Source organism: Pogoniulus pusillus, chromosome 25 (assembly GCF_015220805.1).
Source record: "Pogoniulus pusillus isolate bPogPus1 chromosome 25, bPogPus1.pri, whole genome shotgun sequence".
NCBI lineage: Eukaryota > Metazoa > Chordata > Aves > Piciformes > Lybiidae > Pogoniulus > Pogoniulus pusillus.
The window spans coordinates 5,162,498-5,186,212 of NC_087288.1; the positions used below are offsets into that span (position 1 = coordinate 5,162,498).

Genomic DNA, 23,715 nt, shown 5'->3' on the forward strand with positions numbered 1-23,715 from the left:
TTTGATGTGAAAAGCCTTTGGTGCTCCTACCTGAAAGCAAGCTGTATTCAAACATTTCCTCACAAAGCTAGAAGGAAATTAATCCCCATCCCAAGTCATGGTAGACTGAACATGCAGTGTGTTTGCTTCTAATGAAATGGATTGCTCAACATAAAACATGCTTTGGAATGTTTTATTTCATCAGAGGTAAAAATACACATTTCATCCTGGTGTCTATTTGCTCCAGTTTAAAAAGGAAGTATGTTAAGTACCTCAGTCATGAGGATAAATTTTTTTCAGCCATGGCTGCATAATGTATTTTGTTCCATCATATCCACTGAAATAGGTTTTAATATCAGGATGATGCACCTGAGAAAATAAAATGTCAAGTTGAATACATACTGATAAAAGAATTAAAAGTTACTACATTGATCTTTTGAAAACACTCCATTAGTTTTCAAGTAGATCATGTACACAGACTTTCAGTGAGGTTTTCCATGTGCTCTAACCTAATGCATGTCATCAGAACTGTGGCCTTCTGCAAAAGTTGAGCATACCTCATGGGAGATTATGCACTAAATCCACACCAGAACTGGTGTTTTAAAATTGGGGCTGTTCCTTATTGATGTAGATACCAATCATATGTTGTTGGTACAGCTATTTGTTATTTTTTTCAGCTGATCTAAACCAATTAGACCACAGAAATAGCAAAGCAGCAGTCAGGGAAATGGGAAGACACACTGCATTGATGTCCTGAGGTACCAGAATGTCCAGCATGAAGACACAAACCTGAGAAGGGCAATTTAAGTTACATGCTTTGTTATGATGCAGAAAGCCAACAGTGAGCAGGTTAGAACTGCCACCTAGGAAAGGGTTTGAACAAGCCTAAGATTTTTCTCCTTCAGGCAATTACTCTGCCCATTAGGCTGCTGGAAATGTTAAGACCTTCTTTTGAACCTGAGGTATGTGACTCACTATTTGTGATTAATCTCAGCTAGGCAACTTTCAAATACCTGATTTCGTGAGCTTGTTGTCATTAGTTCCTCTAACAATCTGTGGGGAGAATTAGCCTATCATGCAGGTGAATAAAGCAATCTGGTATCTTAAAGGCTAGTTCACACACGGTAAATATTTAAGGTGAGGTGTCTGTTTCTTCCCATGGACCATAGAGATAACCTAAGTTCAGCTGTCTGATTGACACAAGAAAGGATGCAGTTTTTAGGCACAAGTTAGAATGGTCAGAAACCAATTTTAAATACCTAGGACACTTAATCTGACACAACATAGTTCCTACTCCTAAGTTCAGGCACTCTGGCATGTTTTATATTGCAATTGGTGGCTAAACCAGAAACAAGTGGAACTGAGATTTCTCCCAAATCAAAGAGGCAATAATGTCACACTGTTCAGCCTTACTGATTAAGGGGAGACTTTGATGTGCAGTAGCACAGTTTCAAGAGAGAGCATGAGGAGTCTTCAGGCCAGCCTAACTTAAACAGTTCCTTTTGGGAGGTGGTGTTCTCCTGAAAGGCAAAAGACTCCCTGTCAAAGATTTCCTATCACCACTTCTCTGTTTGACTAGATCAAGCATCAACTCTTAAAGAAATAGGTCAGCTATTTGCTCTAGTTTAAATAGAGGCACTGGCAGGATCTGCCCTTTAGAAGAGGGCATCACAGTAGCACTGAATCCTTTGCAGAAAACCATTTATATGTGGCATGCATGCTTGAAGGCTGTTTTCTGGATCAGTCTCTTGCCTAGTTTATGAAACATTCCATAAGCTAGAAGTCAAAAGCTACCAAGGCCATTAGACACAGACCAGAATTTTTCTCTTCCAGAGAGTTCTGCAGTGAAGAAGAGGGAGTTTATTCAGTCTGGGCAACAGCTGAGCAGGAGCTGTTTGAAATGTGGATTTTCAAAGTTGACTTGAGAAACCAATACACTTTGCTAGATCCAGTAGAAAGAGATGAAATAACTGATCCAACTTCAACAGGCCGATGAAAACAGAAGTTGCTAAGACACTTATAAATCTAGGCAGCTGGATACTCTGAAGCAGGCAGTACCAGGCTTTGGTTATTTATCACCTTCCAAACCCACATACTTGAAAGCACAGCAGTAATTTGTTTACCTGCTTGCTCTATTAGCTTTTGCTAACTTTGCAAAATAGATAGATAGTGTCTATTAAGCCAAAGGTCAGCCAGCTTCTACATGTGCAGGATACCAAGTTGCAGATGGATAAAGAATAAATGCTACCTCTAATCCCATAATAATCGTTATCTCTTCCTGAGGAATGTAAGCTGTAGATTTGCCAAATCCATTTGCTTTGTTAATTAGAATTCGATAGTGAGGAGTATCTCTCAGATCCTGTAAAAATAGAAGGAAAATAAATATCCTCCAGGGGGGATGATGACTAAAGATTACCTTATATAATCACTTAACTCTCCCTAGGCTTGCAGAACCTAAACCCACTCAATATATACAAACAGCAAGTTCATTTTCATGATCTTACTAACATCAGCTAGGAAAATGAAATAGAAAGCAATCAAAACTGCAATACATTAAATTCTTGGCATATCTGAGATCTTTTTTAGGAGTCAAGATTTTAATTAACCTTTTCATCCATAGATCTTGCAAGAAACATGACTTGGAATATCCATGCTTTTTGTATATAGGTCCCATAACAATTTGTTAATCATCCTTATGCCTTTACAGGTGGCAACAGAGAACAGCAGAAAGGGAGAGGCAAGTTCAGAACATAATGCCACCTCTGACAATCTTGGTCCTAATTCTGGACAAGAGCTAGGGCAACTTCTATGTATATACAAAACCCTCCTAGCCAAGAAAGGAAAAGCATGGCTTACTATCATTAAAGCAAATCATGGGCTGGGATCCCACTGTGCTCATTTTCTAATACATAAAAGTTTCTGCTCAAAGTAACCCACTATCTAAACACCAAAAAAAAGTGACAGGTGACTGCAGACAGATAAGTGGAGTTTAAGCAGCAGTTAGTAGTGATGAACGTGACAGGCAGTGGCCTCTGATCAGCAATTTAGTAAAGAACTGGTAGTCAGAGAATCATAGAATCAATCAGGTTGGAAGAGACCTCCAAGATCATCCAGTCCAACCTATCATCCTAGTCCTACCTGGTGAGACCCCACCTGCAGTACTGTGTCCACTGTGTCCAGTTCTGGAGCCCCCATTACAAGAAAGATGTGGACGTGCTGGAGTGCGTCCAGAGAAGGGCCACGAGGATGATCAGAGGGCTGCAGCACCTCTCCTATGAGGAATGGGTTGCCCAGGGAGGTGGTTGAGGCCCCATCCCTGGAGGTGTTTAAGGCCAGGCTGGATGGGGCTCTGGCCAGCCTGATCTAGGGTAGGGTGGCCTTGCCCATGGCAGCAAGGTTGGAACTAAATGATCCTTGTGGTCCCTTCCAACTCTGACTGATTCTCTGATCACCCAGCCCTATGCAATCAACTAGACCACGGCACTAAGTGCCTCATCCAGTCTTTTCTTGAACACCTCCAGGGACAGCAAGGAAAGTTGGGCAGAAAGCTTGGCTGATGTTTAGAATGGATTTGCAAAGACCAAGCCTATTAGTTGCCTTGTAAAGGTCAGAAGGTGCTGTGCATTGCTGCTGTGTGTAATGTGATAGGCAAAGGCAAGCTAAAAAATCCCCAAAGGCACACAGTTAAACCATGGCATCACTGCTGAAATTAAAACAATGCAGATGAACACAAGGTCGCTAGGGGAACAGAACAGTACAAGGTACAACAAAAAAAGAATCAGAAGGCCTGATAAGAAATTCATGGGGGTTCAGCTGGTGACAGTATCGAGGAGAAGAGGAGAGAAGAAAGCAAGGATGCAGGTGGTTTAGTACCCAAAGACAAAGGGCAAAAGGGTAAAATTACAGACATGGAACAAAATGCACAAAACACGACTGCAAGTCTGCTTCCAGCTGAACAGGAGGAATTCTCTGCTACAGGCAGAGTTGCTCCTTTTTTCTTTTTCTCATTTTCAATCCTCTTTGAATTGATTAGTGCCTGCCTGCCACTTACACATCATGTCAGTGGCCAGTCCAGGGAGTATGCAGCACTGTATTACCAGACCATCACTGTCAACACAGATTTAGCATCTGATTTTCAAGGACAGCAAGGGCTGAGGCTAGGGAATTTCTAAAGCTTCAAGAATTCTAACAAAAATATACTGCTAAATGGATTCACCTTCCAAGTGTCCACATCCCCAAAACCATTGCTTTCTAACTGAAACTGATTAAACACATTTCTTAGGTGCAATAAAGATCACAGAATCATAGAATGGTTTGGGTTGGAAGGGACTTTAATGATCACCTAGTTCCAACCCCCTGCCATGGGCAGGGACACCTCCTCCTAGACCAAGCCACATCTGCCACTCCATCAATTTCAGCCCTCATATGATCTGTAGACTATAGGCTTGAGGCTAGAATTCTACCTGGGGAAGGGAGGGGAAAAAAAGAAGGGAAAATGGTCTAGACAAAGTGGGGGAAATCCAGCAGCAGAGCTCCAAAAGGCAGCCCTCCATGCAGATGTTACCATTTACAAGTGATCAGATAGAAGACACAACAGCCTCTCAAGTTCAGTAACACATCGTCAGAAATCTGTTCAAATGTTACAGGTTGGCACAGCCATAACCAAACCACTACACACCTTAAACACAACACTGTATTAAAAGTGAGTCCTTTTAATTTGAGGCTTTACCAGCACAACCCTGAGCAGTGAAGCTTAGCCAATTAGTGATGCAAAAGCAAAGCTCTCCTGGAGTGACAGTGCAGAAGCTTGCAGAGGTGCTGCTCAGTTACTGAATACTGAAGTATTTTCCATTAGGTTAGCAGGAAGTCTGTCTGTCTTGTCATAGTGTTTCTAAGGTGGGGGGAAGGAGGGCGTAACCTCTGCTGTGCCAGAAGAGACTGAGGGAGCTGGGGTTGTTCAGGCTTGAAAGGTGGAGGCGCTAGTGAGATCTATAAAAGCTTTCCAGTACCAGAAGGAGGCCTACAAGAAGGATGAAGAGAGACTGTTTCCAAAGGCCTGCAGTAACAGGACAAGGGGCAGTGGCTTCAAACTAGAGAAGAGCAGATTTAGATTGGATGCTAGAAACAAGTTCTTTACCATGAGGGTAAGGTTGCCTGGGAAGGTGGTTGTGGCCCCATCCCTGGAGATATTCAAGATGAGGCTCGACAGGACTCTGGGCAACCTGATCTAGTTGAGGATGGCCCTACTGACTGCAGAGGTCATTGGACTAGATGACCTTTGGAGGTCCCTTCCAACCCAGAGTAACCTGAGCTACTATAAAAGAAAGAGTTTAAGACATTCAGACCTGTGTAGCTGGATGATATTTGTGTCGTAGCCGTTCCTCTGGAGTGTCAGCTTTTACATCCCATCCAATAATGACTCCTGAGTAGCCAAATCTTTTGTGCACTATTACCTGCCCCACACTGAACTGAATATACTCAGGCTTTGGACTGCGAACATGAGTTGATTCTAATTGAACAAAAAAAGAGTTACAGCAAGGATAAGGATTTGATCAAGTATAGTAAGTATTTAAACAGAAATTCTTCTGCCAGAAGAGAACTGACAATTAGATTAACAGGTGAAGTAAACAAAGGAACAGGTACTTTGGGATTTCCTCCCCCCCCAGACTTTCACTTTGATATTTGACAAAGCAGCATCCAGCAAGGAAGGACTTCTTCTGTTTGTATGCCTTTGATACTACACTGGGCTCTTTGCAGGGTTTTGGAAAGCATAAAGACATACATGTATTGACAATTACTTGAGCCTTAACAAGACTTTACATGTGCTAACTGATTTTGCTGTCAATTGTTTTTTCTAGTGTAGGTCACAGAATTCTTCTTTTCGGTCTCATTGCAAGGAATTTTTTTTCCAGGAGCTTTCTGATCAACTGTTTCTTTCTCCCTTTATGAAGTTGATCTCAATCAGTTCTTTTGAATCAAGTAAAAACTACATCACTGTTTTATACATCAATACAAACCAGGCACACTCAGATATGTGCAATAAAGCAGATGTGTACATGTAATGTATCATACTGATGTTGTTACACGACACGGGGTGAAAGCCTTGGATTTTACAGGTTTTGTTTTGCTTACTGAACATTATCAATAATGTTTAAGGGGGAAAAGGGGGGGGGAAAAAACAACCCTGCCATTACAAAATAAGTACAGAAATCCACTATGAAAGACCTAATAGAAACCACCAATATCACAAGCAAAATCCAAAAAGGTTGCAAAGACTCCAATACCTGCAAAATAAGAATGGGTTTCTGCTTCAATGTCTCCACTTTTAGCTTTCTTTTCTCCATAGTACCAATTCCTAAAAGGTAAAATTAATAACTCAACATTCAAACAGGTTCTTTAAAAACGCAGTTTTAGGATAATTTGCCTTCTTTATGCATTTATCTGAATAGAGGGACACTGCAAATCCTTGCATATAAAACTCTTCATGGTTTGAGACCCAGATGAGGGTTTTACATTAAAAACACTTGTAAGGAATTCATAAGACAAAGGAGTTTGTTCCAACAGGGAGGGGTAAAAGAACTATAAATCTAATTTCTTTGTATATGTAACTCTACAGTTGGATTAGAATTTTTATGTCATAGGAAACCCATTTATTTTATCCAGGTAAGCATATATTATTGTAAACTCTAACAGTGATTCTTCAGTAACTTTTGGTTAACACTGGTACAGACAAGGTGAGTCTCAGCTTCAGGCCACAGTAAGTACAGCTTTTCCTTCTGCACTAGGCTGAATTTCATCTAATTGATAGGGTGTGGGCTAGAGGAGGACATCTTTAGAAAGGGGAAATGGTTTCTGTTTTTCAGTGCTATTGTGAAAAAAGAGTAAAGAAATAATGAGAAAACTAAACATTTCATTGGGGGGAGCTGTCAAATATTCCTCCTGCTGGCAAGGTAACAGGAGCAGTCTATTAACAGATGTATTTAAAATTCTCTGTCCTATCAGTCAGTAAATTGTTGGTGCCACGGAACTCTAGGTTGTCTTAGTCTCCTTCTTTTGTGGTGTTTACAACGTTCCCTCTTTCAGTCTTACTCCCCTCACCCAGGCTGCATGAAAGTACCTTGGAAGAAGATTGCAAAACTGTGCAAACAATGCTAGTTTTCCAAGTCTTGGGTTAGCTCAAATCTGTAGGAAGACTTAAGTTTTACAAATACCTTTTAATAAAGCTAGGAATGGGCAAATAGCCTAACCTGTTAGACTACATTGTTGAGAACAGCAGCTAACATAGTAGGCTTGAAAGGTCTCAAATGTCCCCATCATTTCCAGATATTATGACCTATTCAGAAGGCACAAACAGTTCCAACTATATGCAATTAATCAAAGGAGCACTTGGCCTTTAAAGGCTTCATCTTTTGATATGCCTGGAGCTTTCCACCAAGATACAAAGCAATTTACTGTGAACTTAAGACAAGTAGTTTCATTTTCCATTCACACACCATTTCCCTAGGCTTTTACAGAATCACAGAAGGTTAGGGGTTGGAATACCTCAAAAGTCCAACCCCCCCTGCCAGAGCAGGTTCACCTAGGGCAGGTCACACAGGGACACATCCAGGCAGGTTTTGAAAGTCTCTGGAGGAGGAGACTCCACAACCTCTCTGGGCAACCTGTTCCAGTGTTTTGTTTCCTGGGAGCAAAACTAAATTTGATCTTCCACAGTTCAGAGGACTTGACACCCTTGATTACTGTGCATGGATCAATAATAAAAGGATCTCTGAAGTCCAAAAAAGGTAAAATCTTTGGATTATTTCTACTGTACATGAATTAAAACAAGCTCTTTAGCCTCTTCAACCAAATCCAAGCACCAGTTTTCTTAAATTAAAATAACATATAAATGGATAAAGTTTTACTTTCTTCATGTCTAATGATCAATTTTCATCTACTTTCCAAACCCACAGACTTCTACTCTGTTTTCTAACACTACCATACACAACATGCTTATCCTGTCCTGTAGGATCTGATCCTATGAACCTGCTTACAATCATTAATACTGGTAATCATCCTGGCTTCATAAGCAGATAAATTTAAAGTAGAAGATTACATATATGGAACAACTGCCACGATTTACATTTAGTTTCACGTTTGCATACCATACAGGCACAAGTTTTTCTTCAATCAGGCAGAAAGTTCAAAATTAGCCTTAATAAGCAAATGAGAGACATTTTCCCTTTGTTGCCTATTTTCCCACACCTCCATCATACCTTCCTGTTAAAAAGAGAAAGTCATTCTTAAGCGTAGACAGGATTTAACACCCTACCTTGTCTTTGATAACCACAGCTTTAGACAATCTGCCCACGCATCCAGGCTCAAGCAAGATTTTGTAAAGCTGCTCCAAGAGGTAATGACCCTTTAATAGTAAAAGAGCAGGATCACATTGTTAAAAAAGAAAAACACTATTTTAGATTCTTTTTTCCATATTTAAACTTTAAGGCTTCACTGTCCTATCAGTCAGCAAATAGGGGAAAGGATATTCTGTGGCCAGAGACAAGTTCTTCTCAAGACTAATGTCAAGATGGCAAATTTATATTCTTGCAATCATCACTTGTATGAATAAACTGCATGTAAATGTTGGAAGCTGTCATTTCTCATGACAAAGTTGCTTGATTTCTGTACTTGGACCATAAGAATTGCTAAATTGGACAAGATTCTACAGCCTCAACTTTTTATTTCAGATTAGCAAGCACAAGACATTTGAAAAACGGTACACAGAATCAAAAGGCTACTAAATATAGCCTTAAAAAGTTCCTGCATGACTCTAAAAAGTTATTAGTTGACTCAACACCTCAAAACATGACAGTTGTTTAAGTCTGGGTCTTTACACACAAAGCCAGACTTAGTTCTTTTTTATTTTGCTCTCATTACTTCAGGTAGTGAGTTCTACACATGAACCACACAACCAATGCACTAAACAACCAATGCACTGTTAAAACTAAGTCATCAAAACCTCTTTTTGCATGGTTCAGCTTCAAGAATTCAACATTTACCAATGGTTACCACTTTCAAATATTTGGACCTGAAGTAGTGCTCTCCACTTTACATCTGCATATAGGTGTCTGCAACCCTGCCAATATTTAACTTCTTAATTCACACACACTCCAAAAAAATCAAATACTTAACTCTATGACTGCCCTAAGAAATTTGCTATGAATTAATTTTATTGCTTAAGACTCAGTACTGAGACCTTACCACGCAAAAACCCCTCTATTTTAGCAGTAAATACATGCAAGCAAATCTATTTTAACAGTAAGTACATGCATGAACATCTATTTTAACCACAGAATCACAGAACGTTAGCGGTTGGAAGGGGCCTCCAGAGATCATCCAGTCCAGCCCCACTGCCAAAGCAGGACCACCTAGGGCAGGCCACACAGGAGTGCATCCAGGTGGGTTTTCTGAAAGTCTCCATAAAAGAAGACTCTACAACCTCTCTGGGCAGCCTGTTCCAGTGCTACATCATCCTCACTGTAGAGAAGTTTCTCCTTATGTTGAGGTGAAACCTTTCATGTTCCAGTTTGTACCCATTGTTCCTTGTCTTATTACTGCACACCACCGAGAAGAGATTTGCCCCAGCCACTTGACAACCCACCCCTTGGATACTTATAGACATTGATCAGATCTCCTCTCGGTCTTCTCAAGACTGAACAGCCCCAAGTCTCTCAGTCTCTCTTCATAGGGGAGATGCTGAAATCCCCTAATCATTAGTAAGTAACAAAATGTAATGTAAAGTTAGAAACAGTCTTACTGACCAAGCACTTCATTTCCCCCTTTGCCAAAGCACATAATCCACAGTAACATATATTGGAATGTCCAAAAGCGGATGAAGGCACGGTTATGCAATCATGTGGATTGTACACAGATTGTATGTGAAGAAAACAGTGGTTATTATTCACATTTTGTAGGCCATCTTTAAACAACTAAATGCAGTCATATTGAGCCCCCAAAATGTCTGAGGTGTAATCTGAATGTTATTTTCAGGTAGGAATGGTAGCCTGGGGTGCATTGGTAAAAGCGTGTCCAGCAGGTGCTCTTCCCCCTCTGCTCTACCCTCATGAGACCACACCTGCTATACTGTGTCCAGTTTGGGGCTTCCCAATTCAAGAGAGACAGGGATGTGCTGGAGAGAGTCCAACAAAGAGACACAAGGATGATTAAGGGACCTGAAACCCTATGAAGAAAGACTGAGAGAACTAGGACTGTTTTATCTGGAGAAGACAAGGTTGAGAGGGGATCTTATTAATGTCTATAATAAATATCTGGGAGGGTGGATGTCAAGAGGAAGGGAACAAGCTCCTGCTAATAGGACAAGGATAATGGATATAAGCTGGAACACAGAAGTTCCACCTCAATATGAGAAGAAACTTCTTTCAAGGGAGGGTGATGGAGTGCTGGAACAGGTTGCCCAGAGAGACTGTGGAATCTCCTTCACTGGAGACTTTCAAAGCCATCCTGGATGTGTTCCTGAGTGGTCTGCCTTAAGTGACCCTGCTTTGGCAGTGGGGTTGGACCTGATGATCTCTGGAGGTCCCTTCCAACCCCTAGTACTCTGATTCTGAATGGCCACTGTATCTCACCCATACTCCAAATTTCCAGGACAAACTGTCACTAGGGATGACAAATAAATGCAGTGAGGAAGGAGAGACTCACAACCTTTCTGTTAACAGGATGCGCTGAGCAGAGTCTGTTCCGTACCACTGGGATATGAAATACTGTGCTGGAAAAGCAGACAGCAATGCACAGATCTGCAGGGCTGCAGCTGCACTGATGTGAGGCATTCCAGCAGGAAGCTTCTCCTGTTCTCTACTCTGTAAAGAAGAAGAAAAATAAAAAGCAGAGACAAAAAATGTAGCCATCATCTTTACTAGCTATGTAGTACTTAAAAGTTTGGTTCAGGTTTTGTTACTTCAGGAGAAAATCCACAATGTGTACACACACAGTTCGGTTACATCCTAAAGCACACCTAAATTAGGCTAAACTGCACTAAATTTGAGGTTATCTGCAAAAAAAAAAAAAAATAGAATACTAAAGCAGACAGCTTCACAAGACAAAGAATACAAAAAACAGGTTTAGAGGTACAGAGACATCACCTTCCTCTGCAAACAGAAAAGTAAAACGAGGGGATGGGAAGGAGCTGGGAAGTTGTATAGTCATCCTATTTGCAGTAAAAAGATGCTCTCCATAATAAATAAAGAAAACTCATTGTGCTGCTTTATCACCTAATTAAATGTATTAAACTTGCCTGACACTTCAGATTGATGGCCTCAAGAAAAATCTATTTGGATTCAGTGCTCTTCGTGCATGTGCCAAAATTGAGGCTTTTTTCTTCACATCAGTGCATAGTGTCACACCAAAACACTTAATTGGATATGCCACAGTCCCACCACTGGTTTAGAACAGAATTTGACATCCCCATCAACTCCACAGACACCTACCACACCTTACCAACGCATTAAGGTATTCATGACTCTTTTCTCCTTCTCCACTGAATTAAGATATTCAGCTGAGGAGCACATTTGATGCCTTTTTAAACCTTTTTTTTTTTTTCAAATCAGAGCTAAGACTTGACAAAACCTGAGACTTTTACACAAGCATGCTCAGGGGGCACAGGTTTGCTGCAGCATCCAGAGTCATCTACATCCATTCTCCTTTCTGTCTCATTAGTCTTCTGTCGTGGCTGTGACAGCTGCTACTTGCTAGAACAGTACTTGGCTTCCAAGCACAAACTGTTCCAGTTGTATCTGAGCTGCTGCTTCTGGTTCTTGCTATCCTGACTGGCAGCATAATTTGGATTACTGATGTGAATACAGTAGATGTGTGCATGGGAGGTTAGGTGTGAAACAGCTCAGTAAAGCTAGTTGAGATTACACAATCATAGAATGTACCAGGTTGGGAGAGATCCTCCAAGGTCAACTTGTCCAACTCCTCTGCAGTGAGCAGGGACATCTTTAACTAGATCAGCTTGCTCAGAGTCCCATGAAGCTCGACCTGAAATGTCTCCAAGGATAGGGCCTCCACCACATCTCTGGGCAGCCTGTTCCAGTGTTCTACCACCCTCACAGTAAACAACTTCTTCATAACGTCCAACCTAAACCTGCCGTGCTGTAGTTTAAAACCAGTATCCCCTGTCCTATCACTACATGCTCAGTCCCTCCTCAGCCTTCCCGTGGGCCCTCTTCAGGTATTGAAATGTCTCTATAAGTAATGCTAAGAGACCCAAGCGGTATTGTAAAGGGACATGAAAGCTGCACGTGTGGCAACAGCCAGCACCCGCCAATCTTTCACTTCTGCATTACCTACTTCAGAGCGATCAGCAACCAACAGACATCTATTTTAGACATCAGCCGTAGCTGCACATCTGGAGCACCTCTTTACCCACGTGTATCGGGGGTGGAAGGAGAGGAAGAGTCACACACGGGTTCAGCAAAACGACCTCCAGCACTCTGCTGGGCTGGAGAAGCTGGACCGGAGCCCCCGGGGCACGCTGTCCCTTGGCCCACAGCGTGCCACAAACCCCACCAGGCAACTGCTGCCCCTGAGAGTCCTTCTACTTCGAAAGGACAGAAAGGATGAGGTAGGAGGCAAAGAGGCAGCCTGGACCAAGGGTGGAAGCCCAGGGAACCCAAACGCTTTAGGAAACCTGTCAGAAACGAGCTCTACCATCACCCCAGCCGACAACCACCTGTGCTCGCCCAGCCGGGAGGGCACGGCCGAGCCACAGCACCCACCACAACCCCCGGGCGCTAACTCTGCCACAAAACCCGGGAACCGACGGCACGAAGCCGATCAGCGTCCCGCCGAGAAGCTCCCACGGCCAGGAATTAACTTCGCCGCCTTCCTGCCCAGCACCGCCGGCCCTCAGTCCTCGCACCGGCGGCTGACGGGATCCGCCCAGGGCGGCAGCAGGTGTGGGACGGTTCCCCGCCGCCCGCCCCGACCCTCTCCTCCTTCCCGCCTCCCCGCAGGGAGCCCCTCACCAGGCTGTGGCCTCACCGCCAGGCACTCCGCTCCCCCGCAGCTCCGCACGGCAGGTTGCGACCGGACCGGACCGGCTCGTCTCCACAGGCGCCTCAGCTCGGGCCGGGGCTCAGGTGGGTGGGGCGCGGGCGGCGCTTGCCGGCAGGTGGCGGCCGTTGGGGGCGGCGGACATCTTGTGCGGCTGAGGGGAGCGGCTTCGTGCCGCGGACCCCTAGAGCAGAATCACAACGCAGCATCACGGGAGAGTTTCGCTTGGAAAAGACCTTTTAGAGCGTCGAATCCAACCGTCAGCCCAACACCAGCGTGCCCACTAAGCCATACCCCCGAGTGCCATGGCTACGTGTTAACACCGCCCTGGGCGGGCTGCTCCCGTACCTGACCACTCACTCACGTAAAGAAATGTTTCCTCTTGTCGGCTGGACAGGGCTGGGTGCTGGGTAGGACTGGGCGATCTTGGAGGTCTCTTCCAACCTGGTTGAGTCTATGATTTCTGACATCCAGTCTAAATCCTTCGTGCAGTTTCAGGGCCTTTCTTCTTACTTGGTCACAGAGACTGACCCTCGCCTCACTGCAACCTGCTTTGAAGGAGTTGTAGAGAGCAGTAGTGTCCTCCCTAGCATAAACACTTCAACATCTGACATGAAGCCAGAGTGGGCCTGATGCCCAGCACCTGGGTCAGAATTTCAAGCTGGAGGCTCACCCCTTTTCTCTCAGACCAGAGTCTCTCTTCTTGCATGGAAAAGTCCTTGGGGTGGCTGAGACCAGGATTTCTCAAAGCGCAGTTGAAGAAACCCGGGTGCAGTTTTCCACCCCTACCACTTTAAAGGAGAGTATCAAGAAAGGAAGAAAGCAGCAGCTTTTACTTTTTATTTTGCAGCTGAAGTTTAAGATATGCCATTTGCACCAGCCCCACTAAAATGTCACTGTAGGGGATGCATAACAGGTTTATTTTTCTGAAGGCATTTAGGAATAACTTAGCAAAAAGGTGTCACAGACCATAGCCACTTCAGAACAAGAGAAGGTGCCCATTTGTCACCTTCTACATCGCCACTCTTTCTCCATGCAGAAGCAAGAACCCCCAGCCGTGCAGGAGAACCAACTTCCTGGTGTGTTCTCACAGAGCTGTGAAACAACAGCAACTACCAAGCTCTGTGAAACCAGGAAAGCTGTTTTCTGCCCTGTAAAAATTGCAAACAGCCTCCTTTGTGAAGACACAGTTCTCCACAAACCTCACAGAATCGAATCAGTCACAGAAGGAAAGCAGATTTCTCCAGGAGCCTGTGAAACCTGGATAAGAGAACTCACTCAGCAAACTGCATTTCTGCCAGGAGTCTCTCCCCTGACAACAGTCCCCTAATGAGGAGAGAGGAGGCTTAACAGGGAGTCAAGAGCCTGAAACAAGTGGAAAAATAAAGTCCAAAGCTCACAGGAGGTTCTGTAAGCTTTGTAAAAAGGCCAGAGACAATGCTAGAGTGAAGTGTTTTCTTGGGACAAACATTTCCAAAGCCAGAGGAACATCACAACTTGCTAAGTTAGCGTGTAAGGACCACCCCCCAATCCCCACCCCCCATCTGATAAGACAGTTCAAGATGATTTACCTTTCTAAGATCAAAACTTAAATTCTATAAATAATTTAACCTCTCACTTACCTTATAACTTCATCTAGCAAAAGAGTTTAGTACTGGGGAGGAATAGCAGCAGGCACCAGTACAGGTTGGGGCTGCCCTGCTGGAAAGCAGCTCCATGGAGAATGACCTTGAAGTCCTGGTGGACAGCAAGTTCTGCATGGACCAGCAATGTGCCCTTGTGGTCAAGAGAGCCGATGGCATCCTCGGGTGCACCAAAGTAAATGTGTCCAGCCGGTCTAGAGAGGTTCTCCTCCACCCTCTGCTCTGCCCTGATGAGGCCACACCTGGAACACTGTGTCCAGTTCTGGGCTCCCCAGTTCAAGAGACAGGAACCTGCTGGATTGAGTCCAATGGAGACATACAAAGATGACTAGGGGACTGAAACATCTCTCTTATGAAGATGCCTAGCCCTTGCACACTAACGTTTTGTTTGGACTCTGTGTCTTCAGGAACATGGCCCTGCAAGAATCTGCTGCTGAGTAAATTGATTACCTGCCCCTGCTCTTCTTTTCTCTTGTTTTTTTTTTTTCACTGCTAAAGTTAAATGAGAGGCAGATGGGTCTGTTTCTGAGACAAGAAAAGAAAGCACAAAGGAAATGCATATGGCTGCTACCAGATCAGAAACAGGATTGTTGACTTCCCTGCCCTGTCCTGCCTTCAGCACACACAGATTTCAAAGTGCAGGGGAGGATTTGTGAATCCTCACCTTGCTCCTGTAAGAGGCACTTAAGCCTGTTGTGAAGGTACAACACAGGATGTCTCCCAGCTAGGAAAACAGCCTGACATTTTGCGCTTACAGCTGCCTGTCCACAACAGTAAAACCAACGGACATTTTGCATGCTCATTTAGCACAGAATAACTCAGTTATATGCAATTTAAATTCCAGTCACTGGAGCTGGGTTTAGTTCTCTGGCAGTTGCTTTATTTTCACCTGTGCTTCGAAATAGAAACACGGATTAATTTTTAAAGCAGTTGGTCTTTGCTCATTTGTCTTTGGGAAAAGTACCACTTCTGTGAAGCTCATTGACTGCTGGAGCAGGGAGGAGCACAGGCTTTGGTACAAGAATATTTCACTTCAAAAACACAACAGTCAGCATTGATCCTCATACATAATTTCCTTCATTTAACGATCTAGCAGGAGTTAATGGTATCAAGAAGATAATGAAGCATTAGCAGCGGCACAGTCAGCAGCTAGCTGTCAGGATACCAACATTTCACAGCATCTGTTACTCCCAAGCAAAGTCTCCATTGCTACTCAAAGTAAAATAAGCACAGGTTTCAAATCCTGTCACATGAGAACTGGGGTACAGCTGTTTAAGAATTCTGAACAGAATAGGCACACTGAAGAGAACTCAAGATACTTGAGACAACTGATGTCTTCCCTGATATGCAGATCTTGCTTTTGGTGGACATGTCTGGAGAGCTACAGGGAACTTGATTTGTTCTGCTGTGACCATTCCTTCATCCTGTTGCTCAGCAGTGCACACAGCCGCATCTCTGAGTTTCTTCTCTCAGTTCTGTGTTTCAAGTGAGGCACATACAGAAGAAAAGAGGACCTGATAAATACTGTCTGAAATTAAGCAGAATTCATATGCTGAATGGTTAAAAGTCAGTAAAACCACAAAGTGTTGACTGGGGAGCCCAAAACTGGACACAATATTCCAGGTGTGGAACCATACTACTAGATACTTGCTATACCACGTTCCCAAAACAAACTGTTTTGTAGAGCAGCTGTCCTGTAAGACACTTAAATCACTAGATAGAAACAGACAGCATTGGGCAGCTTAGAAAAACATGTTTTCTATTTATTTAAAAATAAGTTTGTAGTTACTACATTGCAGTGACAGTAATTCTTACACATACATTCTAGTTTGTATAAAAGGATTCAAAGTAGTATGCATCAAAACTAACATAGAAAGTGTCCACGGAACAGTAAAGAAATTTCCAAATCCATATGTACAAAAAAGAAAGGGCACTGTTATCCTGGTGAGATACTTCAGGTTATAACGTGATAATCCAGGTTTATGGAAGGAAAAACAAAACAAAACAAAACCCAACCCAAACTTGATAAAGCTAAAGAATTAAAGTTTTCAAAACTGTTACTCATTACATACAACAGATCTGTGTTTTACATAATTCTGTACAAAATAAGTGTAATTTTTTTTTCCATCTGAAAATGTGTCAGTTTCAAAATTAACCTTTCTAGGTAAATTCCAGGAAGGTGAGCTCCATTCTATACATTATTTAAACACGATGACAGAATTTGATTCCCACCAGATCATTATCCAGTTGTCTGCCATGCTTCTGCGCTTTTAGTATGGTCCAAAAATGTAACTTCCCTGCGGTCCCAGTGATTGGCAAACTAACGCATGCAGTCCTATGCACAAACCAGCACAGGTGCCTCACACGGGCAAGTACTTCTGTTTCTTTCCAGTCCTAATCTGTATGACCTCAAATTCTTTGTTCTTTCAGGGTAGAAACTGATAGCACAGTACTGCCTCCCCTCCCTAATATGTATTGTTTGCCTTACTCAAAGTGAATTTCCTGATGTATTTATCTGCATTAAAAAGGATCCAAATGCCTACTTGCCTCACTACCCACACCTCCTATAAACTATTCACCTTTATTTTATTGCAGCATATAAGGTTTCTCTCTAGAGTGCTGTGAGGCTGATAGAACCGTGAGGGGGGGAAGAAAAAAAGAATAAAGCTAATCACCTTTTTTTTCTGCAATTTGTCTTTTAATCTGTGGTCTCCTGGTGTGTTTCCTTCTCTAACACACTGTAAAAACGACATGGGCAATTCCCACATCCAAACTAGCATAGGTGCCAGAGCAGCTAGAAGTTAGCTCTAGATTAAAAGCTCCCTGTTATTTCCCCACACACACAGCAGATAAGTCTCTCCCAGGTCACAACCAGGAAGGTCTCAGTAAGCTGTCAGTACCTGATTTGTTATTGGAAACACATTGTCAAGCCTTGGCCAATTCCATGCAACTTAATCCGCCTTCTTTCCTCTGCCTACAAACAAGCACATAGAGAACACCATTTACAGCAGAAAACTAACAGCCCTTTTATTAGTTCAATATCTAAGGTCCCCTTGGAAACCATTCTGTTACAGGGGTAAAAAGAAAATAGACTATATAGTATTTTACAGTTCAATTGTCTCCACTAGGTAGCGAACACAAAATGAGCTTTTGCTGTTTCTAGGTGAGGTTTTAAAGCCCTCTACCTTCTGCATCATAGCACTGTTGCAGAGTTATATTTAAACCCTTGTTAAACAACTATTTTTTTTGCTTTAAAAGACAAAACAAAAACCCTTGAAAAAACTATTGTGGACAAAATCTACTACGTTAGAGATAAGGTAAGGACTCAAGACACATTGCAATTATTGTGGCGTGGCTGTATCTTGACCAACCAGCAACATGATAAAATTACCTCAAGCAAGATTCGCATGCTTCAACTTAAAGGCAGATGTCAATGAAAGTGAGCTTAAAAACCTCTAACTTCCAAACTCTACTGCGCAAGTACAGGGTGAAAGGGTCCCATCCAGTTCAGCCTATTGCTTTTATAGAACCAGTCAACCACTTCAGATGTGCCTACATTCAAATTACACGCTACAGCATTTACTTGTAGTCCTTGATCCAACAAATGTGAGCAAAAAAGGGTTCAACAATGTGGTGTAAGAGCTGTAACAAGCCTGAAGTTACTGAATGGACAGACTATTTTTTTCTGTTGTATGTTATCTCTTTTTTTCTTCTTTTTTTTTTTTTTTTTTCTTTTTCTTTTTTTTGGTAAGATAAAAGCCTCTGGCACAGAATCAGAATTGGTACTTGAAAAATATTTGTACAGCAATACAGTGAGTAAGTTGTCTCTACACTACGACTTATTTTTAATAGATATTAATATATCCTACGTGCTGCATCAGGGTCCTTTATCGATTCATAGTTTTACAAATATTAAGCCATAGTTATATTTAACTCAACCAACTCAATCTTACAAGTCTATCAACAAAGTGATCACATGTACAAAGCAGACACTGTACAAATAAACATCTGTAAATCTATATCACAGCAGTCTCATCACTTGGAGGAAGACATTTCTCTGTAATGTATCACTGGTCGCTGCCGAGTGACAAAGAGCTCTAGTTCAGTATTGACAACAGTGAACGCTATAGAGGGAAGGGTTCAGTTCAGGTCCTGCAAAACACACTATCAACAGAAACCCAACGGGTGCAGAGCAGTGAGGTGTGTAGGCACAGTGATTGCCGTCAGACAGGCAGAGCACACCGGCATTGCCAACAGAAGTCACTTCCTCACGGGCAGCTGGAGAACCATTACTGAGATAGCACTCAGAGGTAAACACCAGCTGCAACGTTCCCCAGCACGGAGCAGGAATACCAGAACAGTATCTCCACATCCATGTAAAACGTAAATGAATGTAATGGATAAAACTGCACTAACTGCTGCCAGCTCTGTCGGACCGTCTGCGTGCCTCTGACTGCGAGCCTGTTATTTACAACGCAGACGTGAAACGAGCGCCTCAGAGTCTGACACTCCGCTTCCTGAGCCAGCTGCTGGGGAGTGGAGGTGGCGTGACAGAACGTGCATGTCACCGTAGTTCTTCCATTGCTTCAGAACACTGACCTATAGTTTATTGCTCACATTAAAAAAACAAACAACTTAAAGGCTCTGGAATCAAAAGCTCTTTTTCTGTGTCCATACAGGACATCACAACCACCTCAAACATGACATTTTTCCACAGTCTGATGGTGACTAAAGTCTCATAAATAAAGTTTTCAACCTAGCAAAACTAAAATTACAAAAATATAGAACTTTTAAATAAATCTGCTATTAATTCCTAATATTTTTTTTAAAGTGTTGCCTCTATAAAAAAAAATGACCCAAATTATCTATACAGTTTATTTTAAAAAGGAAAAACAGGAGTTTCATGTGAATTAAAAAAGAAATAATAATCACTGGCTAAAGTCACCGATGTTAGTGAGTGGGAAGCAGTACCCATGTTCTGCAGGTAAGGCCTTTTCTATTCTCCTCAAATGAAATGCACAATTTTCTACCTGCTGTTATTTCAGTCTCCAAAAACTTACAGACAAGGTATTTTTGATATATAAATATATACAGAAACATGCCATAGAAAACATTATTACAAATGGAGTAAATACAGAAGCTGGGATTGTAGATATAATCTATTTCATATATTACAATGCAGATAACATCAGGAAATTACACATTTTCTTTTCCAAATGATTGCCTTCATCAGTGAGATTTGACAAAAGGAATGAGGAAGAATCCATTAGCTCTGAATTCGGAAGTTGTACTGGCAACTGCATGACCATAGCTTGTTCTAGTACCACCTTTAGTAACTGTTTTAATTGAATGACAAAGGAGTAGGTGTCAGGGAAAAAAAACACCACATAAATACACCAAATGAAATGCACATTAATCCCTGCTACCCAGATTTGTATCTGTAACAAGTCAAAGAGGATCTGGAAAACATTTTACTCATCTGGTTTTGGTAGCAAAATGCATAATGAGCTACCCCAAACTAGGTATGGTGGATACTAATTTGCTATCCACAGTAGTTTACTTCTGTTGCTCTCGGTGGCAGATATCAATGTTCAGAGGTACCTGAACTGAGATTTCCTTTCAGTTTATTTTTCCAACTGAATTAGGGTCACACACACACAAAAACAACCCCAAACAAAGAAAGAAAAAAATGAAACTGAAAAAAAAAAAAAAGAAGAAACCTTTCACAATCCCCAAACTCCCCAAACCATGCAGAACCAGAAAACTGTGGTTACATTTTTGTACCATACCAGACCTCAGATAATATGACTGCTACTATATTTCCCCACCCCCACCCCTTAAAACTGGACAATTCTTGGACGTGATAGAAAATGGTATTAAAGTTTGTTTTGTAAAGGTATAAAATAACTAAATGTACCATAAAGAAATAAATAACTGCTTTTTCTTTTCCAGAGCAGTACATAGAACAATACATTCCCCTAAGTCATATAGTTATCATTTACAATAGACAACTTAACTTTCCTAAGGATGCAAGAAATAATAGAATACAAGGCACAATCATTAAATGGAACTTTGTTTTTTTCTTTAGGGTGTATATTGACGTATGTCAGCGTGAGATACCATAAAAAGTGCAGAAAAAACACAATGTGCAATGAGACCACGGTAGAAAACATGATTGCATAAAAAGTGATTTGGCCTTTTATAACCTTAGTCATTGAAAATCACCAATCTTCCCCTCAAAATTAAAACCAGGAAGTATGACCTTTTAAAATTTCAATTCTAGTGCTATCTAAAAAAAGAAAGGAATCCTGAAAACAATGTATACCTGGGTAAATACTTTTTAGGTATGTGTTTGTGCATATGTTAATATACACAAACACACTCTCTTTTCTTTGTAGGTCATTTGAGCCTCTGCGGCACGTCGCAAGTTGTAGAAGCAACAATCTGGATCAGAAAGTAAACATCCTAATTCCAAATACCTGCCCTGTAATTTCCTTGAATCCTTTAACCAACTGTACACCATCTAAAACATCTCTGTCAAAAGGACCCCCACCAGTGCATTATTTTCTACCAAAAGTACCAAAAAAAAAGGGATAAGTTTCAGAACAATGTTAACAACTGACTGTTTAAAAACAAGACACAGCTTTCATCACTGCAAATGGGATGCTGGACTGACACTCTGAAAAGGGAAAAAAAACCCAAAGGCTTTCCACTGCACTGATTCTCAGTCTTTGGCACAATAAACAGAGATTTAGTGATTGATACAAGAATCAAGGTCTGAAAAATTAGACATTAGTCAAGCTTTTTTCCAATGTGGATATATATATATATATATATTTGTGATTACATTTTTGCTATGTTTGGCAGAACTTGGATAAACCAACAGCCTGTGCCAGGCTTCTTTTGCAGGTGAATGTTCCATCAAAGCTGAAATTTGACATTTTCCAGATTAGCAAAGTTTGGTACTTTTGTGTTTAAGTAGAAACGTGAGTGAATTTACTGCCACTTTTATTTTTGCCCAAATCTGCTTGCCTAAGCCACTTGACTTCACAACAAACAAGTTAAGTACCTTGCTTGCTCAAAACCAGACTTCTGTTTTCAGGTTTGTGGCATCGAAGGTTTTATCACCAGAGCACTACTCCTGCAGAGTAGTTCCCAACTCTGTAGGCCAGTCAGAAATCGCTTCACTATTTTTTGTCATCTGTGAATAAAAGGACCGTTGAAACACACAACCTATCTGGAGGGCAATAAATAGCAAAAGTTTAAAATATATCTTTTTCTCAAAGAATGTTCTTTTCAGTTTGTGTTTGTTGGTTTGTTTTTGCTGATTTTTTTCTCCCCAAATCAGAACATACTCTTCTAACCCATAATAGCAGCAGGGAAGCAGAAAGTCTGTTCTGCCGTTCCTTAACTGTACCTGCTTCGTAGCATTCTGAAGTAAAACCCTTGGTAACAATTACCAACCGATTAAATTAGCTTTTGCCTTTTCAGTCAACTTTCGGACTCTGCCTCTGCTAGACGTTCCAAAAGTCAAGGAGGTGTCTTCAAACAATAGCTGCCTTTGCTCTTCCTCAGAGTCATCTTCATTGTAAAAGGCTGTCCTCCTACCCTGATTTCTAGTTCTCATGTGAGGTTCAGAATCTTTAAGCTCTTCAGAGCCTTCCTCCATAGGCTCAACTATCTTTTTCCTCCTGCTTCTCGTCTGCATTTTAACATTTGCAGGAACTAAGAGGTCCGAGCCTGGCTGATGGGTCTTGATCTTCCTTTTTGGCTTTCTACCCCCACGGCCTTTTTTTTGTAACAAGTCTTCCTTCATATTATTTTCAGAAAGAGAATTGCAAGCAGTAGAAGCAGAGGCTTCTTCTGGTATATCCCTTGGAGTCTGGATCATATTCTGCTCCGCAACCTTTTGCTGTTCCACAATCTGCAGCTTTTTCGGTTTTCTGCCTCTTTTCTTGTGCACCACTTCACAGCTACTGTTGTTGGTCTCCACCTTTGGTTTCCGTCCAGAACCTCTTTTCACTGGAGGTTTTGAAGGCTGTCCCCCATGTCCATTGACCTGAACGCTTCCCGATGCCAAGGCGTTATTCTTGCACTCCGCTGTAAAGAAGGGAGAGCACTCTGTCACACAACAGATTTGCATTCACATTCTCTTTCACACCGCCTTAATAGAGCTCTTACTAAAATATCTGAATGGATTCACAGTGATTGCCAATCTGTCAAAATCCAAGAAACCCAAAGTGGAGCTTACAGAGCTTCGTGCCAGTGTGCAATAAGGACTAACTTCTACTTGGGTTTAGCTCAAGGTAGCTTGAAGAAGAAGAGCAGGAAGAAGAAGAAAAGAAGAGGTAGGGAGGAACAGCTCAAGTGTTTTTCTTGGCTGATACACCACCAGTGGACAAGAATTCCTACTTGTTATCTGCAACAGCAGAAAGCTGCTCAGGAAGCATTGCTGCAAGCATTAGGAATGCTTCCCAGCAGGTCATCTCTGGAGAAATGAGAACTTTTCTTCCAGCCTGCAGAAGCAACCTTTATAGCCAGGTCATTAGACTAGCGTTACTTCAACAGTAAGGAAAAGGGTAGAAACATGAGAGACTAGCAAAAAAAACCCCACAAATAGGCAATTTGCTCAGATTTCCCACATTAACAGACACTCAGCAGAAGGTATCAGCTTGGACACTTGTACAGGCTATGAATTTTTCTTAGGGGAGCACTACTGAATTTTCTCAGTGAGGCATATCACAAGACCTCTTATGGAGGTGTTACAATGCCACAGCCCTTGCCTAAAATGTGGCCAGGAACACATTCGGAGCCAGCAGCATTGTTCACCCAGTTCTCTGATGAAACATCCCAAGCACAGCTCCTGCTGCGTTGAAATGTGCCCCATATCACACACTAAAATCACAGGCCTCTGCTGTCATTTGAGTGGATGTGCCCAAGAGAAAGGGTCACATAAACTATCAGATACTTCTGGCATGATCAAAAATCCAGAAACTGCTTTTTCAGAAGTGCAGAGGAGTCAAGATAAAAACAGGTAATC

The 23,715-nt window shown here is 42.0% G+C and overlaps 2 protein-coding genes across 4 annotated transcripts in view; both read right to left on the reverse strand.

Annotated features, from left to right (window-relative positions):
* Positions 1-156: 156 nt before the first annotated feature.
* LOC135186404 (uncharacterized) lies at positions 157-19,238 on the reverse strand. The gene is made up of 9 exons (XM_064164049.1): positions 19,148-19,238; positions 18,715-18,799; positions 13,021-13,216; positions 10,681-10,835; positions 8,291-8,380; positions 6,264-6,334; positions 5,325-5,488; positions 2,228-2,338; positions 157-348 (listed from the first exon to the last, which is right to left on the reverse strand). Exons 1-9 carry the CDS (start codon positions 19,236-19,238, stop codon positions 253-255), a joined length of 1,059 nt encoding a protein of 352 aa, XP_064020119.1. The 3' UTR covers positions 157-252.
* The window catches only part of PHIP (pleckstrin homology domain interacting protein), a 105,100-nt gene continuing 97,802 nt past the window's right edge, over positions 16,418-23,715 (reverse strand). For all 3 annotated transcript variants that reach the window (XM_064164246.1, XM_064164245.1, XM_064164247.1), the window contains one exon: positions 16,418-22,775. In XM_064164246.1, the coding sequence (XP_064020316.1) occupies positions 22,132-22,775 (644 nt within the window). In that variant the 3' untranslated portion in view covers positions 16,418-22,131. The remainder of the gene's footprint in view (positions 22,776-23,715) is intronic.

Bases quoted from the DNA above. Each gene is read 5' to 3' on its own strand.
- LOC135186404 (XM_064164049.1), bottom strand. From the start codon at position 19,238: ATGCACGTTCTGTCACGCCACCTCCACTCCCCAGCAGCTGGCTCAGGA. The intron at 5,489-6,263 runs GTATTGGAGTCT...TTGTTCAATTAG, and splicing joins AACCCATTCTTATTTTGCAG to AATCAACTCATGTTCGCAGT. The intron at 2,339-5,324 runs GTCTGAATGTCT...CTATTTTTACAG, and splicing joins AATATCATCCAGCTACACAG to GATCTGAGAGATACTCCTCA.